The sequence below is a fragment of the Thunnus albacares genome, chromosome 18 (genome assembly GCF_914725855.1).
Source record: "Thunnus albacares chromosome 18, fThuAlb1.1, whole genome shotgun sequence".
NCBI lineage: Eukaryota > Metazoa > Chordata > Actinopteri > Scombriformes > Scombridae > Thunnus > Thunnus albacares.
In genome coordinates, this window is record NC_058123.1 from 15,437,637 (window position 1) to 15,460,848 (window position 23,212).

At 42.1% G+C, this 23,212-nt stretch overlaps 1 protein-coding gene across 2 annotated transcripts in view; it reads left to right on the top strand.

Moving 5' to 3' along the window:
• The first annotated feature begins 1,303 nt into the window (after positions 1-1,303).
• The window catches only part of unc5cb (unc-5 netrin receptor Cb), a 123,868-nt gene continuing 101,959 nt past the window's right edge, over positions 1,304-23,212 (top strand). For both annotated transcript variants that reach the window (XM_044334467.1, XM_044334468.1), the window contains exon 1: positions 1,304-1,869. In XM_044334467.1, the coding sequence (XP_044190402.1) occupies positions 1,752-1,869 (118 nt within the window). In that variant the 5' untranslated portion in view covers positions 1,304-1,751. The remainder of the gene's footprint in view (positions 1,870-23,212) is intronic.

A 23,212-nucleotide genomic window follows, 5' to 3' on the forward strand; every position in this document is an offset into this window, starting at 1 on the left:
AAAGAATAAATCTAAGAAATCCTGGTTTGTGATGTGGCACACTGGTGACAGGGTCTGGATGCGGCCTTCATGGTCACAATGCACTCTTTGTTCAAATAGACATATGCATGTCATTTCACATGCACTCCTTGCTTCTAAAGTGTTCAATGAATATGATAGTTTCCTCCCATTGCCCGTGCACTCATAACCAAACAGAGCACCTTTGGGATGATGTGATGTTGATTGCAGCATGAATGCATCACTATGGAGTCAGCATGGATCAAACCTCCCTGAGGACCGTTTACAACACCTTGTTGATTCTATGCTTCCATGAAACGGCAAAACACGGCTTCCACCTCATTAAACACACAGCTTATGTACAATGTGTAGTATATTTGGAGACCTAAACTAAAGTTATCTTTCTCATCCAAGAAGAGTTTGAGTCCAGAAAAAAAGCAATTTCCTGCATCTGCTACCTGAAATTGAAATGCCAACAAGATGACAGTTGCCCATTGACATCATTGTACATTAAAAAAAAAAAAAAAACGGTGATGGAGGGGAGCAGAATACCATGCCTCTTAAATTAGATTCACATTTTCAAAGTTATCACGTTTCATTTTGTTGCAGAGATAGTGTCAAGCTCATATTTCACATTAATCACGAAGTGTCAGGGGCATTGCCTAGACATCTGTCATGCATATGTAATAACTCATCAGGCTTTTATCGGAATCACTGAAACAAATTTTCCCGTGCAAAGCAGGAGTCGTGTGTGTGTTTGAGAGTATGTTGGTTAGGCTGAGATCATTATTGAGGTTTTGTGACATGCTATTACTTCTAAATAACAATTAGAGTGGCAGAAACAAGGCCGAGTGCATGGCCCAGTCAGATAAATTATGCCCTCCTGTTGCAGTGCCTGCGCTAAATTAATGACGATTTATGTTCTCAAAACACAGAGTAACCAGAAAACGGAAGCACCTGTTTGCAATAATAGCCATACAAAAATATAACATTACTGAAAATACAAAAAAAGAGAGAGAGACCGAAACACAACTCATAAAACTGAGTTTGACTATTTTACATTTTGCAAAAAAACCCCAAAAAACCAAAAGAAAGTGTTTTCTTTCTGTAGGCTACAGGCATCATTGACTTCGATGATTTTCATGTACGTTGATCTCAAGGTTTCCATCAATCATATAATTGATAAACAGCATCCATTCCTCGCTGCTGTCCGGGCCAGGTTTTGATACAGCGCCGCCACTTGCCGGAGCACTTGGATTGGCTGAAGGAGCAAGGTAGCCCGCAGAGACTGCTCCTTACCCCGGTTCAGTCCCGTCAGTGGAGCGCGAGGCGCGGCGCACGCACACACTCGCCTGCACGCGTGGAAGGTGCGACAGACAGGGGACTCACCGGAGGACTTTGATATTGGTGTGGGACTAAAGCGGAGCATGAATTTGCCATCAAGACATCGATCCACATCTCAAGACAAACCAAGTGAACCTTTCAAGGGAAACGCAAACGGAGACAGATTTTAATGCAACATCCTCTGTGACGGAGGGCGCAGCCGCCTCTTTTATTTCATTAACTGTCACACCGTTCTTATGTGTGCAAAAACACAGGGCTGGATATATTTACTCCATAGGCATTTTTTGCGCACGGGGTTTTGAGGGGTGATCATTTGGACTGCAGCAGCGCACAACGAGCGACAATTGTGTGTTTGAGCGCAATTTCTCAGTGACTCGGACTTGCCTCAGAGCGGAGTTTGACTCCTCATCATGGGGTACGGTGCACAAACTGACCGAGAAGGAGGAAGAGTGCCGAGATCTTCTACGGAGATGCTGACCGTGTCCTGGCTTTTTCTTTTTCTCCTGGTGGATATCGGAGTGGCTCAAGGTAAATTTTTAAAAAAAAGTGTATTATTGACCTTTGAACTTGGCTTTACTTTCGGCAAAAGTTCTGTGAACTCCTGCAGGCTACAACAGGAGTGTAGTGGACTGGAAAAACCACCAGAGAAAAATAGTTTACCCTCCTCTCCCACTGAGCTATTTAAAAAAGATGAAGGATAAATCCAGCCTGTAGCCAGTGTCAAAGCAAGTAGGCCTTCAGTATTGTCCTCGCAAAGTATGTAGGTTACATTATAGGAAGATAAAGCATAAAGGGCTGAATTTTGGAAAATTATTTTTGACGAGATTATTCACAGATTTCAGAGTAACCTTTTGGGATTTAGGCTGATAGATGAGCACAACTGAATACACATAAAAGAGGTGGCTTAAAAAGGGATGATAAAAGTTTCCTTTAAGAGATTGAGCAGTGTTTATTTCAGTTGTGTAAGCCACAATTGGTATTTGCAGAAACATCACATCTGTTTCTCCAAACCAAGAAACGCTGTTGTGTTCCAAAACAGTTTCAGAGATACCATCAAAATGAAATCGAGCCCAAGTTTAGTCTGCTTTTTGTGTGATTGTTGTGCTAAATAGATTTACTAATTTAAAAATGGTTGTGCACATGAAAAAATATTAAAAAAAAAAAATTCTAATCAGCTTATTCTGAATTATGGCAAAATATAAGGCTCATACTGCTATTAATCTACTTTCACCTGGACATCGCTCACTCAGAGAAAGCCTTCTAGATGAGAGGATGAATTTACTCTTTAAACATTCACTGCTGGTCAGTTTCCAGTTTTAAACAATAATTCACAAAATGATCCATTCTTGGTTAGATCTTGATTTGGCATACACCTGAAAAGTTTAATTTTAAAATGAAATACCCATCCTTTGAAAACAGGCACACCCACTAATGATGGATGGTAGTAAAGTCCAGTAAAGCTGTTAAAGCTCTTAAATAGTCTCGACCTTTGCTCAGAAGACAGGTATTTACAAGGACTGAATAATCTGTATTTATTTAAAAAACTGACAAGTGAAGTTCAGGAGGAAATTTTCATGTTCAACAGAACACTTGGCACATAAACACGTATTATTTCTCGCTGTATTTATATGACCAGTGAGTCATTTTGATGCTTGTCTTCAGCCTCTTACTTCAGAGCAGAGTCGTACGTTGAAAGGTGTTTTCTGTAAACTGCGGTAGTTGTCAGTTAAGCATTGAGATAATGCCACAACACCTGAAGCCATTTACTTAATCTGCTCCCTCCTGAGTCAGATTGTCAAACAAAGGCAGCTAGGAGGAAACCATCTGCGTGTTCAGTTATGTGATTGTGCATGTATGTCAGATGCCAAGTGTGTACGCCTCTGGAATTGAGGTAGGTGGTCTGCTCCTTCTCGAATGAACCACGGCTGAATAACGTGATGAGATCGGGGATGGGGGGGAGGTGGGGAGCAGATTTTTGCTTGCAGAGGACAGACTCCATCTCCTACAAGAAAAGGCCTAACATGTTTCCTTGGAAGTTGAGGCTTTGCTGCTCATGTGAGAGCAACACAACCTTAAATTGGAGGTCCAAGCACATATCCTTGGGTTGTGGGTTGAGGGTCTGTGAGCAACCTTATCTAGCTGCTCCAGACCTTCATCTCACTCCTACATAGTTAATGAGCAAATGAGGGAGAGGAAGAATGAAAAACAGCACAGGTCCGGTTTCTGAAGGGCAGGGTGAGATGACATAATACCCATTGCAGAGTCCCAGAGAGCCCTCTGTCATTGACTAGATGGGAATACGAACAAGGTCCTTCTCTGTCCATTAAAGAAGTCAATACACCAGGAGAACATTGTTTGAGACTAATTAATGGGCCCCGCTATTTTTGGGCACTGATGAGCTCTACTCATTTCCAAATCGCTGGAGAGTCACTTCTTCAGTGTAAAACTACTGGTGATTAAAGTGGCTCACTTATGCAGGCGCTCCTTGTGGAAAATACAACACCGACTCTTTCCTGCATATTTTGTTTTAGAGTCATTTGAACTTATTTTCAATACTGTTATACTTTGCTATATTTCATATGGCTATTGCAGTTTATTTTTTTTTAGTTTTTGACTTTGCCTTTGAGGGCACTCTGACTTGCTCTCATCCCATCTAGACATAAGTGAGCGCTGGGAAATAAGAGTGCTCATTAACCTGCTGAACTCTTGACGAAGGAGACAGGTTGAGACAGATATAAGCTGGGAGCTGCCAGAAAGGTAGCTGAGAGCTCTGTGACAGCAGCTTGATTGGAAACCCTTGGTGCAAGAACAGATGTACTTCTGGTATTTCCAGCACAGCGGCAGAGTTGTACAGTATGTGCAGTGTCCGTGTCTGTGTGTGTGTTGTTTTAAAAGTTGATGGAGGATGTCAAGTTGTTATGGGAATATATAGAATGCTTCCCCTTTTTTTTAAAAAAAGGATAGTATGAAGAAAAAAACAACAAGAGATATTTGAAACAGATTTTCTTTTGGGGGGGAATTGAATGCAAGAATTGTTCATTAGCCATGAAACAGACTGACCACTGAATCTAGGAGAAAGCTACAGTTTCTTTTCTGATTTCACATATTAAATAGACCAAAAAGGAAAGTACTTGAAAAAAAAGGAGATGTGTTTTAAGAGGCATTTCTTAACCTTATACTTTAGGAAAGCTCCAAGGTATAAGAAAAAACATTCAAATGTTTTGAGAGGAAGAAAATCAAATTTTTCACGGTTTTCTTTTCGGATTTTTTTCTTTTTACTTTTCAAAGCTGACTTCTAATATATCTCAACACTGATATTCATACACTGTAAATCTGTGTTAGGCAGTGGATACTTTCGGTATGCTGGCCTTCCTCGGATTAGTTCAGTTTTTCCACAATGCTGCTCTTATGTCTCTCTTTGATGATGTGTCCTCTGAGGATTGTTTATGGAGGGAAAAGTTAAAGGATCTTTAATATATATGGCCTCTAAAATATTGTGACTCAGTGCACAGTAAGACTTTGCCGCTATTTTCCGCACACGACCCTCTTTTCAGACTGATGCCAGCACTGCCTTAAGAATGCAGGTAAAAGTGAATGTTATTCCTATCATTATAATTCTAACAGGCTTCCCTGTGGCCTGACAACTGGCTCCTTGGAGGCCGCTAACATTACAACCACTGCGGTCATTCTATAAACAGGGCCTGTATGCACAATGAGCACATTGTGCGTAAGGAGCTGCACTTATAAATTACCTCCTAGATAGCCCTTTGCCAGCATGCACGAGCCTCCGATATGACACACTTACTGTACACGCAGGCAATTTTATGTAACTTAAGGGCATTAACATTCACTAACACACTCCCCTACACTCGGGTGAAGAGGGCAAAGTAAACAGTATGTACAGTATGGTCTGACAGTGCTGAGCGGGGTCAGAGGTGCGTGCTGGTTGCTAGCTGAGCCAGAGACGGAGCATGGTAGGGAGTGATAATTACTGTGAAAAGTGGCTGCTGAGTTGGCTTCCCTGCTCCACTTGATGTCATATCCTATTGTTGTGAAGGCAAAAAATATACATGGTGCTGCTTTAGGGCTGGGAATAGTTCTGCAGTCATCTGGTGGACGAGGATATTTTCTGCTGTGCTGGTGGAAGCACATACCGTAACTGTCATTGTAGGCAAGGATTTTAGATGTACTGAAGTCATGAGTCCAAATTACTGTAGTGCAACCCAGCCTGCAGGTGAAATTATGATATGTAGTATCGTATGTTTATATTGTTTTTCAAATTTAACTATTTAATTGTATTTCCTGGAACTTTGATCTCGCCTCATGATGGTCTAAATGCATTTTGAGAGCCCACTACACACTGTCAGGATGTAATTGCGATGGAGAAATATAAAATCCTTCAATTACATTTGAGCCAAATTGAATAAGTTTTGCCTAAAATCTATCAAATTCAAAGAAAGTGCATAAAAACAAAATGGGTTTTAAAAAATTCCCAGGAGCAATGCTGAGAATGTGACCTCAGTGTCAATGGTAGCTGCAGCCCTTATTGCAGCTCCTGAGTTGATTCCTATATTTTTTGCCACCAGATACGAGTGGTTCACCCAAGTGTTTATTCTGTGGTGGAAGGATGCCTCTTTGAGTAACCTACCAAAAGTTTTCCACTTCCCTTTCCAAATGAGGTTTTTCCTTGTCATCTTTATTTGTTGCTTTTACGTTGCTGGCATTGTGAAACCATTTGAAACTAGAGCTCAAGTAAACTTGACTTAACTTTTTACTGGAGATTGTGAAAGTGATTACTGATTCCTGTGGGCTATCATCTCCCTTCCTTCCTGAGAGGCAGACGAAAAAGATGGAAAAAAGAGGTGCGGCGATAGGAGTGAGAAGAGGGTGATTGCAAGGACACAAAAGAGGCAAGTGGGACAGAAAGATTAGTGGAGATGAGAGGGAGCTGAAGGTAGAAGTGGGGAGAGAGAGAGAGAGAGAGAGAGAAGGTTGGAAACAAGGTATGGAGCGAGGAGGACAGGGACGGACAGGGGAGGAGAGGAGAGTGTGTCATTAATCACCCAGTGTGACACTCTGAACTACAGGGGAGCTTCACAGTGCAACATTCACTTCTATTAGCAGTCCATTAGCAGAGCTCAGCACAAGTAGCAGCACTTGACAGGCAGGCCTGTGCCAGAATGGCTGACCTGTGTCTCCACACAGAGTATACTGCACCACCTAGATAGTCCATGTTTGTGTGTGTGTGTGTGTTTTCTAAGAGTTTTTGTGAGGGAAAGGTAAGTCAAAGTGCACTACAGGCCAGAGATTATTACTGTGGCATTTTATGGCAAGTTTAGCTTTTTAGACCATGGACAGCAAATGAAAATAATTGTATAAAAGGTTCCCACTTTCAATCATGCTACTGGATGAGATTGGGCATAATGATTGCAGAGATGATGGTGGTGGTGGTGACCTGATTTCCTACCTGTGATATCCCCTCTGCCAGAAAATGGCTCTTCAAAGTTGAGATGGCTGATGCATTAGCGGTACAGTCATTTCTCATTCAAAGGCTTGTTGGCCTCTTACTCGCCAAGAGCCCTGTGATTACAGGATCCCAGCCAAGGGGAAAGGGGGTGTGGACCACTGTCCCTGCTCTTGGTCTACAGTTCATTTATGATTAGAGATCAGAGCCGACAGTCAGAAAATCAGGGGTTGGGGGCGGGGGGGGGGGGGTAGAGAGGAGGACGGAGCCAAAGGGGGAGAGAGAAGTGATTACGAGTTAAGTGGCCCTTCTCATGCCATTATAAGCAGCAGGCCTGACAGAGCACATCATGAGTGAGTATAAGTACACACTCCACTCCAGCCCTTTAATTTGGCATCATGGCCTCCCCCCCGGTGCTCAACCACTAATGTCCTCCTACATTTTTGTGTTCCCAACAGGAAATCAGTCAAGGAGATGTCATTATAAATGCAGGTAACTAACTCTGAGGGGTACAAAAGAATATTGGATGGAAGGAACTTTTTTGTTTTACATACTTTATGCTGGACAAGTCCTGATAATTTAGCAATATAATCAATAACTGTTATCTGCATATCTTCATGTTTGTTATATAACTCTGTGATAAACATCAGAATTTTGCCATAATTTAGCTGATGTAACCATCTGTGGACACAGCAAAAATGAATATCCTGTGCTGTTGCCATATATGCTACTCTACCTAGCAAAGAGGATTAGGGTGCAAAATAGACAGAGTTAGGGAGGATTTGAGATGCTGCTGGAATGCTGGTACTCTTATGTATGCACACAGATACTATAAAAAGCTTAAAGAGCGAATGAGCAGTAAAAGGCTGGCCGTCAGTAGGATTGCTGTTATTTCCCTGATGTCCTTTAACGGTGTTCCCTTCAGTCTTGGTTCCCCAGCCCAGCATGGAACATGGAACAGCCTAGGTAACTACTGCACAGCGGCACAGGCCTAACATGGTACTGAAAGATAAGAGAAGCTCCAACAGTAGGCCAAAAATTTAGGCCAAACATGCTCTGCATGCAGTTTGAAGATGTGAGATAATCCTAGCTTTACACAGTTGTTGGATGCCTACGGGGCCGAGGAGCAGCACGCTCAAAGTTAGAGAAATACACCTTGAAATCCCTCTAAAAGTGGAGGACTAGTCTTAACCACACTACAAGTTATATACAGCAGCTAATATCACATTTACAAATAATTTAGATTACAATAGCCCACATAAAACATCTGAAGTTCCTCCAGAATATTATTGTTAGAATTTTGTATGTACTTGATAAAATGATGATGAAAAAAAATGTTAGAGCTTTGGAGAAAGTGTAACATATTTTCTTACCTTTAATTTGACCTGCTACTGATCCTGTAGACATTGAGTAATTGAGTTAAACAAAGCTAATATCACCTACCTACCTTCAAACTGCAAACATGAATTGTGCAAGCATGAAAAAACATCCAGAATTTGTTGAATTAGTAGTAAAATATTATAGCAAGAAATATTCATATATATGGAACAGTCAATATTCCACATAAAACAAAATATTCCTTTAAATTAAGGCATTTTGGCTTTAATACTGTAGATGACAAGAGCATTAATTCACAGACTGCTAAAAACAGACTTGAGAACAGATATCATCATCTCATGGTGCTCTTTCAGTCTGCTCTGTCGCTGTCATGGCACCTTTGATGATAACGCTATAGGCTATATGTTCAAGTCTGATGAGAGAGGCTACTACTGAGTACTACTGAGGCGGTAATGATTGAGATGATATCAGCGGTGACTCATAACACCTGAGTCACACACGCAGTGTGGAGGCTTTGGCAATCACCTGAATTTTCATGTCTCTATGGAAATCCAGCTTTCTCTCCAGAATGGAAATACAGCTGCTATCTTTCCCTCTGTTCTGTCTCTGATTGACAAAGCTAAACCCTTAATCCTGGCTTTGCCCCGTCTTGTGCTCAGAGCCGGAGCCTCACTAGTGGAATGGGACTAAAGCAAATATATAAAAGCTTTCCTGAAGAATAGGAACAGTATTCATCTGTAATAAGTCATTTGCCAAGCTAGTGTGTATTCTGTTAAACTCTCAAGTGGACACATCCATATACACGTTTTATATACCTGCAGACTTAGACTCTTTGGTTCATTTTGTTGTTGAATGTGTCACATCTCTGCATTGTGAAGAGGGGTGGTGGTTTCCAGACGCTGCACTAATGTCTGGTTGGGGAGGCTTGTGGTCTATGTATGTCAGCAGAACAGAGAGAGGAGTGGGGGGTGGGGGAGTGGGGTGTGGGGGGGGGGGGCAGCATGGGACCACTGGTCTCGGCTGAAACATGAGAGCAGGAGACCCACGCTCCCCATTTCCTGTCTCCACTTTATCAGCATCTTGGTCTCTGTTATTTCTGTGCTCTTAAAGCATCCGATGAAAGCCTTGCCACAGATAAATGTTTGTGCCTCCTTGCTTTTTATGGGGCTCAAATGAGGGACTTCATCCGCCTGCCCCCCTCCTTTATTCTCTTTTTTCCTCCATTCCTGTGTCTGCTTTGAGATGCCACAAGAGAAGTTATAGCCTCTGGTTTACATTATAGTTCCTTAAAGATGAGCTCGGGACGCCAATAAGGACAATGCTTGTTCTTGTTCTTCTAAAGGAATAAAGTTTTACAAGACATTAGGGAGAGGGCACAAGAAAAGGCAAATTATTTGACCATACCACATTTTGTGTTTTCTTTGAAAAAATAATCGTTTCCACCCATAGATTCATTCAGCTACATCTGTGGAATGAGAGGTAATATTCACTTAAAAAGAAACTCATAGCTGTGTCCCTAACAGTCCCCATCTCTTTAACCTCTGATCACCACATACAATATTTTCATCCTCACATAATGCAGTGTGCTTCTGCTTTCATAAGAACATAGTGTTGTGTATGTGTATGTCTTTGTGTGCACATGGTCTTGTTTGTCTGCATATGGTGGCAGTGTGTATGCTGGTGTGTGTGCGTGTGTGTGTGTGTGTGTGTGTGTGTGTGTGTGTGTGTGTGTACGTGTGTGTGTGTGTTTATTCAATAATAACAGAGTCCGAGAAAGTCTGTTTCAGATAAATCTGTGTGAATACCAGACCATTCATCCCCAGGAAATCAATCTTTCTCATAATTCCCCTCATTTTTCTTCCATCTGTTATCTACAGAGCTGCCAAACAGACTTTTAAACAGAGCAGACCATTACCAGAGGGCAGAATTAAATGTGTGTCAGAATGCCAGCCTGTAAAGTTGTTGTTTTTACTGAGTTAAATGAGGTGCTAAATTAAAGCTTCACAATTGGTATGCACTGTTGTATGATTAATCTGCCCCCCAACCTTCTGTGTGCTCCTGTTGGTAGAAGCAGAGAGGAGTCAAAATGTGTGTTAAAAGTCAGGGATGTTTAAAAAAAAAAAAAAAACGATGCTATTGAAATCATGCTTGACTGTTGAAGACATGTGATGAATGGGTGTTTTTGTCTTTTTTTGTGTGTGTGTAATTACTCCGTACAAGTCTCAGCAAACACTGTGGAATTTATCAACAGCATCTCGGAAAACATTTTGTTTTCACAGTCAGGTCTCGAAACTAAAGACGAGTTTCAGAGTGGAGTTAGCTCACCCAACCCCATCACCAACCCTAACACCCTACTGCGTGACCTCTTTTCTTCATTTTGGGCTTTGTTACTGTGAGTCCAGTAATAGTTTGTAACTCGAGATTGCTGTTGGGTGTCAGCACTTTCCTGTGTTTGTACAGCGTGTGTTTGTGAGCCTGTGTGTGTGTGCCATATCTACATGATCAGTCCCAAGTGACCTAAGTACTGGCAGACAGTGTTTAACTGGGGCAAGCTCAATGGGTCTCATTTAAATGGGGCCCAGACAGAAGCCCCACGGTGAAGGGTTACTTTATGACTCTTAACATGTAAAACATGCAGTCGAAGCTGCTACAATTTGTGTGCTTGCCAGTGAAGGCAAACTGTACTGCATTCTTTTTCTTCTTCTTCAGGAATCTATCAGGGAACCAAAAAGCACTGCTAATGTTAAAAATCTGCCAATTTAAGGGCTTCCATGTGGAGAATAAGTGCCTGTGTTGACTTTGATTTGCATGCATTCTTCAGTTAATGAAAGCTATTGAGATGAGGCTGATAATGACAGAAAGCAGTCTGCATAGCTCTGAAAGTTCACTGCTGTAAATGTCAGAATTATTTATGAGCTCAAAGTGTCAGTCCCTGCTTGTCCTACATGATGTTAGAACACAAAAGGATTGAAAAAAATCAAGGAGTTGCCCTCACATTCACAATATTACTGTAGCACAATGCACGCGTGTCCTCATTGGCCTAATGTGTGATTCCTTTAATAAGTTAGGAATTATGTGCAGTACAGTAGATGAATGCAAATCTTCAAGTTATATAAGGGATCGGCAGTAGAGGAGAGCTTCCAGCTGTGCATTTGCCCCTTTCAAGGAGCTAACCAAACAGTAGGCAGAAGGTGAATAATGGATGTTGTTGTGGTGATTGCTCTGAAACGCAGAGAGGGAGGAAAAAGCAGGAGTTTTTTCCTAAACCAGGTCAAATGTCTGAATTGGCCCTATTTTGTATACAGATGAGTGTTCTCACTCAGAATTTCTACAGTAAACAGAACTCTTGTTTGCTGTTTAACCTTTACAGGCTCCCAATCTGCTCAGGCATGGAACCCAAAACATTGGTACAGACATTTATTTGGGCATGTGTGCCACTATCAGACCTTATTGAGCTACCTACACATACTCAGTACTATTATTAAACACTGTCAGAAAGCATAAATGTCTGCATTTATATATACCTTTTTTCAAACCAATCAATTCATTCTTGTGCTATTTTGTGTTCTTAAAAAATGTGCTCTGTACCAATACTAGCAATTATTGGTTGTGCATACATATTATCTATTAAGGTCATGAGTTTTTTTGGAATTATATGGACCTACCCATCATTTTAGTTGGGCATATTGCTCTCAGCACAGTGGAAGGTTTCGCAGAACTGCTTTCCCTCAAGTTAAGTTGATGGAGAAATGAGATCTCAGTTTGGAAAAAATGACCGAGCTTAGTAAGATGACAGGCTTGTTTCTCTAATTCCAGGCCTCTGTAAACTATGACCCCATACAGTACACCAGCTGCACTGGAGTCAGCACACCACTGTAAACTGATACACCATAATGGCTTGCTGCAGATACGCTGGAGCATGTGCAGCGGAAACCGATAATTCAGTGGTGACACACCGTGCATAGGGGTTCCCATGGTTTTTAGGCTGACGTGAAGTAAGCTGATCTGTCAGGTAAAAGAAGAGGGGGTTACGCTAGAGAGAGGTGGAGTTGGAGGGCAACACCAGGAGGGTAACCTCTGCTGTGTAAAGGAAGGAGCAGTACACTGCTAAATCATACCTCCTGATGAGTTTCCTTCAGTAGCTGCTTGTTTAAATCCTATTGCACACATTCCTTACCCCCTCACATTTAGAGAGCTAAACATTACTAAATCATGGTATTTTCATTTTTACAAGTCTGCAACGACTTACTAGCTTTCTGTTAGCCATATTTATTTTTTTTTTGTTATCACTGTCTTTCCATGCCAAATGTTTTATTTAGCAGCCTGCTCCAGCGTAAGACCCCGCCAACAAAAGCAATGATACCGGCCAGAGGAAGAGTAGGAGAAGGGGGGAGGTGGAGACAAGGAATGAAATGAGACAGAGATAGTAAAGCCACTCCTAAGCTGCGTGGTTTTTACCCACAGGATGAAAAGCATCCAGGATTGAGGCACATTAACCCACAGCTATTCCCGGCTGCTTTGTGTGGCTTTTTGTTCATGGAAAAGAAGCAAAAATCTGGTAAACAAATACAACAATGTTGAACAAACCAGCTTGTTGTAAGGATTGGGAAGCTTTGAGCATTACTAACTCACATGCATATTTACATTCTCTTGCGATTTCTTGGGAAATTTGGTTGGGTAATCTGAACCTTATTGTGTTGCCTTTCTGTGGAACACCAGATATCAGCACAACCTGGTTTTAGTTTTGACTGCCATATTTCTTGTTGGCAGTTGTTTCCACGTTGATTGAGTTTGAGGGTCGAGAGCATGTGAAACCCAAGCTGGAATATTTACACTGTAGCTTTCATTTTCATTCTTTTGGCCATAGTTTGTTTTAATAAGGACTTGACAGAATGCAGTATACTGTCTAAGGAATTTCGACTGGGCCTGTCAAATCCAAGGAGTGTCAGTGGTCATTCCCTTAACGCGCTGTTCTGTCTGAAGTCTGTGGTCATAAAGTCAAATGGATTGGTAAAAGCAGTTCTGACACGCAGAGGCAAGTAACAAGGGCTGGACAACTGGGAGGACAAAAGTGATCAGCGCTTTGACGGATGTGTCACAATGAGGGGATTTAGCTGTCTAACATCTATCAATGTTTAAAGGTTTCCTCTGCTCAGCCTGTCACATCCAACTTTACTCTTCATTTCTATTCTCCTCTGCCTTTGGCTCTACTCTCTTACTCTGTCTTAGCAACCTGAGTGTCGGATGGAAACAAAATACTGTCAAAGCCTATTACAAAGAGAATTTTTGTAAAACCTTACAAGATTGTTTGTTGCTGCACAGCCTCAGTTACATACAGATAATCTACGTCCTTTGTATCGGGGTGGTCTCTTGGGAGTGAAGCAGACATTTTAATTCAATCAGCTGCGAACAGCAATAATGCTCGCCCCCTCCTAAAACTCAACCATCTCACTTCAGTGATACAATTACGAGCTGAGCTGCATTGGCCATCTTGTTGTGATTATATGTGTTTACATGGGAGGGAGGTGTTTACTGTGGAAACTGCGGCCCCCTCCTGCTGCTCATTTAGCTACTGGAGAAAAAGAGCTTCTGTGAGATTTAATTTATTTATCATCTCTGGAAGAGAGTTATAATGATTCTCCAACTAGCGTCATGATTGTGTCTTCCTGAGTCCTATTCCCTTGAGATAAGTGGCTCCAGCTTCAGTAAAAAACAGCTATAATGGCTCTACATAGACACGAGGACACGAGGATGAATGTGTTTGTACAGTAGTGAGGAGGGATCAAAGGCACCTACTCTCCAGTAATAACTGAAATACAGTCTGTAGTTAGTTTTACTTTTCATCTTTTTTGATTTTTATAAATGCTTCTTTATAAAAGAGGAATGTCGGACACATGCAGACTTGTGCTTGATCCACAGTGTAATTTCAGATTGTGCCCTTCTATTTACAATATAGTTTTTTGAGTCTCCAAAATACTTAAAATTCTGTTTGATTATGAAACTATATAATATGCATAAATATCAAAGTGAAGTTTGAAAACAGAAATAAAGTCTTATCTCAACTACTGTAAGAATGCTTGTTGTAATATTATATATTTGTATAAATAAAGCCTGGATTTTATATTGTGTTATTTGTTCTTTTTTTAGTCGTGCAAATGAAATCCACAGAGTGAAAGGGGGGAAGTAGTGTTTGAGTTATTGCATCCACAATCAGTCTCTTAAATTGCATCAGACTTTTCAAAAGAGCAAATCGAATAATTTGTTTCCATTTCATATTTTTAAGTACCCATCCACCACTGGCCTTGTATTGTCCCATTACTGCAGCATTCTAGTGATAACATTGCCTCACTAATCTTCCTGATGGTCACATTGCCTTTTCAGGCTCCAGCACTCTGTTTTATTGGTGTAGCATGATGCACAGTGTTTTGACCATTGTTTACTCCGCATCATGCCACTTGTTATCTTCTGCAGCAAATGGCCATGTCTTTACCAATCTCGTCTGGCTTTTGTCTACTTTCCTTTTTTCCACTGGATGAGCAGCCATTTAGTGCAAGGGTCAGGGTTGTAATTGACAGCCACCACTAAACAAATCTGCCCGGCTCGACGGTAGCACAACCCCACCTCCCGTCCCCTCCCGCTTCTCTAATCTAACTAATGCACCCATGTGTGTGCTGGAAAGTGAATTAAGCATAGAAAACTCAATACCTGATCCATCTGACAGAGCTGCCTGCGTGCACATTAGCAGTTTCTCTGCAGCCTCTATAATTGTATTACACAAGTTGGCCGCTCTAACGATCAGGCCTTACACACACTTACACACTTATACACACTCTCCCTGTTGTCGTTAATCGCTGCCTTCGCTGGCCCCGGAGGCGTGCAGCGGGCCAAGAACAGAGCGATCGAGAAGGAGGATGATGAGGCGAGTATAGTTCAGCCCTCCCTCAAGGCTGACATGAAATGAAATCATAGTCTGTGGCTGTGTGTGTGTGTGCGTGCGTGTGTGCTCTGCAGTTGCTATATTTCACTGCATCTTCTTTTGTTTTTAAAGCTCTGTTGTCAGACTCTTTGTATCTGCCTCTTTTCCTTCTAATCAGTGCCTTTCTGGCCACTCCCGCTGTGTGGCCCTGTTTCTGTTTCTGCCTTCCCATATCCCCACCGCCTGCTATCTGTGTATTGTCAGCAGTCATGCCCCTTGCCAGAGACCACAACATGATAAGATGAACTTACACTCCCCCTCTCCTCCCAACTAATCTCTCTTAACCTATGTAAACCTATGAAAGGTTAGAAAAATATGTCTCTGTAAAGTATTTGCATCTTAATCACATCTAGCAGCACATAAGGGATGAAGACGCAGCAGATGTAACGGACAATGTATTTGATCAAATGGATAGTAGTAGACACACCTGCGATGATCATCCTCTTTAAAGACTTCTACTGGATCTTCGTGTGTGCACTTTATCATCAAGAGCTCTGCGAAGGGAGTAAGATAGGGAGGACAAAAGGACTGAGAGGGTGATTAAATGGGTTGTTGTGTTGATTTGCTGTGTGTTGCCATGCAAGCAACCATTTACTCTGGCCTCACTAATGGAGACTTGAGTTTGAATCCAGGGAGAGGCTCTTTAAAATTTCATTCTTTTTAACAGGCTGATTTATAATGATGAGCCCCGGACTATTTCCACCACAACGGGACATCACAAAGAGTCCTGGGAAGCGAGGGAACTATATATAGCGAGACCATGAAGGGACCTGCTAGAGGCATGGGAGAATCCAGCAGATAGATGGTGAAAGATGACCTCCCTGTATAGCCCAGCACAAGGCAGACGATGTATAGATGCACTGTGTCGTCCGAGAGACCTCTGTGACCTCCATATAACCACTAAGGTCACCCCCCTATATTCCCAGCTCCCAGGGTCCAGTGATACCCTACCTGCCAGATGACACTCAATGATCCTACGCTTGAGAGGAGGACTAGTTTGTGTGCATGTGTGTGTTTGTGTGTGTGTGTTAAAATCCCTCAGGGAGAACTTGTCAGAGAGTAGGTCATCAGATATGCCTCCGTGCGTGCACCTCCGTGTCCATGCACGCTCACGTTTGTGTGTGTCTGTGCATGTGTGTGGTTGCGCATAACGGGAGGAAGAGGGAAGAGCTGGGATGAGCAGCTTTATCATGCTTATCTGAAAGGTCACTCCGTCATTGTCGGACTGCACTTTACAGAACCACCCTGTGGTCACCAGAAGGCAAACTGATCCTGGGGAGGCAGAGGGAGGAAAGGGTTGAAAGAGATTAGGTTAGCCTTGAAATTTTGCACTAGTTCCAGGGAAATTTCCAAAAGTCTACAAGAAAAGAAAATGCAAATGATTGTGTGTATAGCATATTTATGAGAATATTCTGAAGGGAGTGCAACAAGATTACATTGTCAGAAGAGCACCTGTTACTCATCTATATCTCTTCTGTATAATGATATTTGATTGCTTTTTCCAACCTAATATGGCATTTATGAAACTTTGATGACTTGCCCCCCCCTCCACGTATTTCATGTTGTCCGTCCATTTTGTTGGCATGTAATAGTGGATGGCAGGAATGTACCTACTGTATCTGGAAGCAGGTCACACCTTTTCAGTTGTCCTAATGATCCATTTCTATCTCCTTTTGTGCATATTCTCCTCATAAACATGTCAACTTTTCTACCCCACTCATATGTAAAAACCTGGTATTTCTTTCAAAATTTTGTCATTTCCACTTTTCATTTTGTCTTTTAAAGATATAGTTAAAGTGCACATAAAATAGGTTGAGTTTTGAGCTTTTGAGTTGAGTTCATTTATTTTGCATGTTACAATCCAATCTCAGAACCCACTGGTTTATCTGTCTGAAAACGATTTAGCGTTTGGGGGTAATAGCCAATATTTTGGGGGTTCTGGTGTAGGGGTTCTGGCATATCCGATAACGGATATCCAGGCCAAGATTTCCTCTTCCAGACAGACAGTCCAGACAACATTTCGGCTAATCTCTATAAACAGACATTGCTATATGAATACAGATAAATTTAAAAAAAGTTAAAAAGCTAAATCGTGGTCAGACGATAGCCGATGGGTTCTGAGATTGCATTTCGGCCAAAGCGTTTCTCCTCTTTTGCTCTCCACACGGACTGTTTACCTGCATGCAACCAAAGCTCTCCCAAATGTGATTGATCAATCCTACTCAGTCTACAAGTGGAGCACAAACAGAAACCAGAGTGCTTCAGGTACCAAAATCTTGTCCTGTTGCCTACAGATTCGGCATTCATGTGCAGATATCTGTTTATAGAGATTAGTAACAATCAAACAAATACACACATTAACATGTGCAGGGAGAGTAAAAAAGCATAGAAGGACTTATTGATTATCTCTACCTATATAATATATATACATAAAAGAAAAACAAAACACACTGTTAAAAATAGAATTATAAAACCAAAATTAAAGGCTTTTAAAAATGCTCTAAAGGACTTTACCGAAGAAGAAATTTTAACCCAAAAGCAGTTCCATAAATTTGAAACCCTGTACTGTATCTGATTGAAAATTGACATCTGGTTGCAAGATATTGGTAGAAATCCACCTATACTGAGAAAAGGGAGAAGAACAAGGGAATGGAAATAAGTGTGAGCCTACGAAGGGGCTAATTAGGTTTGGAAGCACAATTCACATTGGAGTGAAAAAGGTGTAGAGGTAGAGACTTGTCCTCCCGTGTCTTCTGTGCACAAGCCAAATCTCTGAGCGACACTAATCCTACTGGTTCTGCTGGTTATCCCTCCTCCCTCCTCCCTCCTCCTCCCATCATCCCTCAGCAGGTATTCCTCCGCTGCCAAAGGTCCTTCTCTGACATCCATCCCCTGTTTTTCCCATTCATCCTACCTCATCCCTTCCTCACCCGCCACTCCTCTAGCGCTCTGTTATTGTTCACTGTTGTGTCTCAGTGACATTAGCTACAGTAATCCAATTGAGAACTCCTCAGACCCGGAGCCGGGTTCTGTGGGGTTCAGGCGTTTCCATGGGGATCGCATGGATTCCTAATTAAGCTCATTAAATCTCGTTATTAAAGCTCGTTAAATCTCATCCTGACACAGTGGCGCAGCTCCTGGTATCTAACTTTACTAATTCATGCACTAATACCCCCCATACACACACACTTACAAACATGCACACTCACACACAGAAACCACCAGTATAATGTGCTTTGGTGGGTGTAATTAAAGCTCTCAATAAACCCTAAGGTTTTCCCTACTTCTTGGTTTGAACGGAATGAAAAAGTGTCGCATAAGGATTTTGTGAACAATATCATTTACATACCCAAACATAACTATTTGTGCTCGTGCAGAGTTGATTTGAGGTTAGCGTGAGTAGGAATTTGAGAAAAAAGGAGACTAATTCACTAACATTACTGGAGACAACATATCATTCATGAATGATATGTCTGAGCCACGGGAGATATTTCAGTCAAGTGGAAGTCTGGGGAATAAGGAATGCCTCACTTTATTTTTCACTCACACACAAACCAAGCCATGTTACTGTGTGCCCCTTGACCTCACTCTGAGTTTACACATCAGTTCCAAATATTGTTCTTTGGCCGTGAGGAAGAACAGTAAACCATGATGTTTTTGGGGTCTTCGGGGGGCTGAGTGGAACAGTGTGCGAGTGTGTGTGTGTGTGTGTGTGTGCAGAGAGCGAAAGAGAGAGAGAGAGTGAGAGAGACTCCTCTCACAACCTGAATCAGCCCTTTGATGCTGACTGGCCTTGACATCAACAATGTGGCCTTTCAGAGCCCTCACCCACCTCTGAGGAGCTTACCAAGAACACACACGTTCACTGTCTTTCTCTCTCTGCCACTCCCTTTTTAGTTTTTCAGTGTTTATATTTTGTAGCTTTTTGCGCCCATTCACAAAGAAAAAAAAAAAAAGGGTGTAAAAGGAAGAGGAGGAAGTTGTTATGGTTTGAGTGAAAAATAGATCCAGTGAGAGACAATCATTGTGCATTTTCCCAGCAGAACCAGTGAAGCACAAAGATCTTGTTAAGTCCTCTGCAGAAATTACACTGTAAACACCAGAGAAGTTAAGGGAGATTGAGCTGAGCATAGTGAAGAGTGGAATCGGTCAGGGCCGGAGGGAGACATAAGACAGTGGTTTTCTTAAGGGTCAACTTACTTTTTTTTTTTTTTTTTTTTAAATTAGTTCCCATAAAAGGTCTCTTTTTTTACTAACACTACTGTCATTCCTCTGACATGAAAGGCATTTCAACCCTTAGAGTCTTTTAAATGTATCCTGTGTCACAATGACTGGTTAAACAGTCAGTCTATAAATGAAGTCTATTCCAGATGAATGTTGAAACACTCAGAGTCCTCTGAAGGGAGGTTCTGAGGATCAGCCTGCTGAGGGACATCCATCATTGACATCACTGCTAATTTTGGTGACCTACTCGGCAAAACATGCCCAGCTGTGTGTGAAAGAAATACATGAACTCACTGTTTCCATGTGATTTTTTTTTTTTTTTTACTCCATACTTTTCAAAGGCTTAAAAAAAGCAGACGTTTATACAGTATCAAACATGTGTTTCTTTAACACTCAGTGTGTGAAAAAACTTGACCGTGATTGCGCTGACAAATGATGTTTCCAGATGTGTGTCAGGCCAGTGGGACATAAATTCTCTTTATTTACTCTGGGCAGGCTGTGATGGACCTGTTAGCATTAATTAGCATTAGCTCTCCAATAATACGGCGGCATTATGCTGCTGTGGGCAGAGAGACATTTATAGAGGTTGACACAACTTGACAGAGGTGAGGATCCATCCACAGGGCTGTGGCCTTCTGCTTGTTATAATGACATAACGTGCAATGATGAATCTGACCTTGGAGTTTCTCCATCATAGACCAGTTACTAAATGGAGATACTTATCAAGTTTTAGATGCTAGTTTTTTGTTTCTGCTTACTTCTCGACAAAACCAACAAGAGCATAGTGGTTAGGACATTAGCTCTGTCTACTCTGACGCTCTCAAGTTAAACACATCTCACAGAGCATGTTATTTCCTGAAGATGAATAGTACTCTGTGATGAGGAGAGCTAAATGCATCCAGTCATTTCCCCTGGAGCACGAGCCTGTGTTTAGGTGATGGGTCGAACTGAGGATGTGGGCAGTCGCAGTATGGCCGCTTTGGTGCCTTGCTGCCTGCTTCCTTGGTCTCTCTGCCACGTGGACACTGGGCCATTAAAGCCGTTGTTTGTTTTTTTCCTCAATGAATGGCTTGTGTGGTCAATCCCCAGTGAAATGACTAACCTGAAGATGACTGGAGCCAGATGAAGAGTTGTGTCTATTGAATCGGAATTTAGAGAGGAAGCTTTTATGCTGCGGGGTACAAAACTTTTACCATCAGCTCTTTCGAATTTAGCCATCGAGGCGCCACCCTGCCAGGCTTTCATTATACCCATCTCTCGCCAGTTGCCTTGTTTTTGTGCATTTTTACATTTTTACTAACGTGTGTTTCTGCAGTTTTGGATGGGAAAGTTTGAGGATGGGGTGAGTGTGAGACATAGAGTATATTCTACCCATATAACTTACGAGGTTTTGCAAGAGGCTCCACAGAGAGTGTCAGAGGTCAAGGATTATTTTGTTAATTTTTCATGCATGTTACAATATGTACAAGTGTGAATTTGAGCAGGTTTGTCTATACACATATGTCAGACCTCATCAAATACATAAAACATTTCCAGAATGCCATTAAATGCATTTCTTACTATCCTTACTGCTTTCCATAAATATCATTCAGTCAGCCATTAACAGAGTCTTCTTCAGTTTCCAGTTAGCAGATACATTCACACGATACATAAAAAGTTGCAGCAAAAGGTTTTCTTTTTCATACTATGTATAAAAAAATACTCAGATGGTTTGAATTTTCCAGTGCACAATCAATTAGTGCCTGGGTGATTATTAAGTTAGTTAAAGCCGTTTCCCACTTAGTGTACAGTGATTACAGAAATGGCTACAGGGGACATACAATCCTTCTGCTGCACACATATGATTTAGGGAATCTTGTTTACTCAGCCTGTAAGCACCAGGTCATGTCAGCGTCAGATGCTGTCAGGGAGCCTTTGAGCTCTGCCCAGCTGCTGTCTGCCTACCTGCCTGCATCAGCAGCTACAGTGGTCAGAGGCTCATATTCCAGTCTTTCTGACTGGGGTTTGGTTTGCTTTGATAGTCAGGCCTGTTTACCACTCCGTGTCCCGGGGGCTAACTGGTCTCAGATCACCCTCAAATGAACTGAGGAGTGAGGGAAATATTCAACACAGCTGTGCTTACTCTAAGGGCCAGGGCCAGGAGAGACATGCTGCTAACGCTTTCAGGTACAGGGCAGGTCTCGCCTCTGGAGCTGTCTTCAGAAAGCCTGTTTGCATTTATAAAAATGTTTGCTTGGATACGAAAATAAAGATTTCCCCATTGGTAGAGGGATGGGAATGTTAAGAGAGAAAGCGAGCTGGATGGAGATAAAAGATTTTTTTAACAGGTAGGAAAAGCAGCTAACCCAGCAGCTGCTAGGGAATATAGCAGCAACTCCTCTGCAAATCAAAGATAGTGGTAGTCTGAAGACTCTAGCGGGCAAACTATCCTTTAGTAAATCTAGCAAGTCTCTCGCTAGAAGCTTAGATTAAGAAAAATGGTGTTGTGAATGTCTTTTACTGTACTTTTTTTTTTCTGTCTCAGCCATATGTCTTGTGTGGGCTTGATGCACATTCCCAGTTGAATAACATTCCCTCATCCTGGATGTCTGTTACTTTAAGATTCATGTGTGATGAGGAAACATAGGCTCTTTTCTCACTCTGTCATTTCTCTAAGCCAGCTTTGTTGCCTTGACCAATTTACCATCTCTGTGTGTCTGCACAACAGACCCAATGCTGGCAGCAGCTATATGAGTGGCATAGGGAGACTGCCGTGTAATGAATAGAGGGCATGGCTGGTTATTTGGCAGGAGTGGATGGGAGGGAATCACATATGCTTGGGTAGAGTCAAGAATTATGACAGGTAATATGGAAACAGCTCATCATATTTTCTGAACAGCTATGGTTTAGTATTAAATAGCCAGCTGTGGAGCTATTGTCACACATATGTGTTTGCACTGTATGACCATGCGTATCCCGCTCTAATTATCAGCTTATTCTTAATTCATGAGTGTGGCCTCATAGATTAATGCATATGCGTGCAAGCCCAGTATTTGTTTGCCCAATTAAGGATTCATAATGTGGCTTCATCTTGCTTTACCCCCCTTTTCCCTGGTTCTGTCTTATATACACAAAATATAAACGTGTTACCAAATGCAAAAATATACCACACACAATGCAATGTATGCACCTACAACAGTACATGTATTCACTTTGGGTGTGCAGTATGCTTCTGAGTTACTGTTATAATAAATGTTTATATTTAGAAGATTTACATTTTCTGTAATTACTGCAAAACATATTTGACAAATGCAAATGTATTGAATTGTATAACTTTCATGTTTTCCAACTGTCAAGTGCACAAACTGCCTAGTTGAATATGGAACAATTGTCGGAAAACTGGAAAGTCATGAGCAAGCAGCGAGCAAAGAATCATGTTGTGAGTGTATCCACACTGCCCACTGTGTTGTTGGCGCCCAGGCTGGCCCCCTGTTTGTGTGTGCATCCTGTACCCCTCTGCTCCACCGGCCCTCCCTACGTTTCTCCATATTTCCACTAGCTCTTTCCGTCCAAGCTTTGCCTAGTGTGAGTTCTGGCATGCCGGCCCTGCCCTTCCCAGCTCTGCTCTGCTCCACTTCCTCCCTCTGGCTCGGTGGCCTGGCTGCCCGGCGGGGGCAGCCTGCTCACCTCCGGGGCAGCTGGCATGCCTGATGGCCCCATTCATCAGACCTGAGGGCGAGGGTTGGGGGCCCACAGTGAAAAGGGTGTGGTGGAGGGGGGTTTGCGTTATCGTGGGCCTTGTTGTTGACTTTATTGGGATAGTTATTAAATAAGCCATGATGACAGGGGAGGCAGAGGAATGCTTTCAACTCCCTCTGCAGGAGATGTTC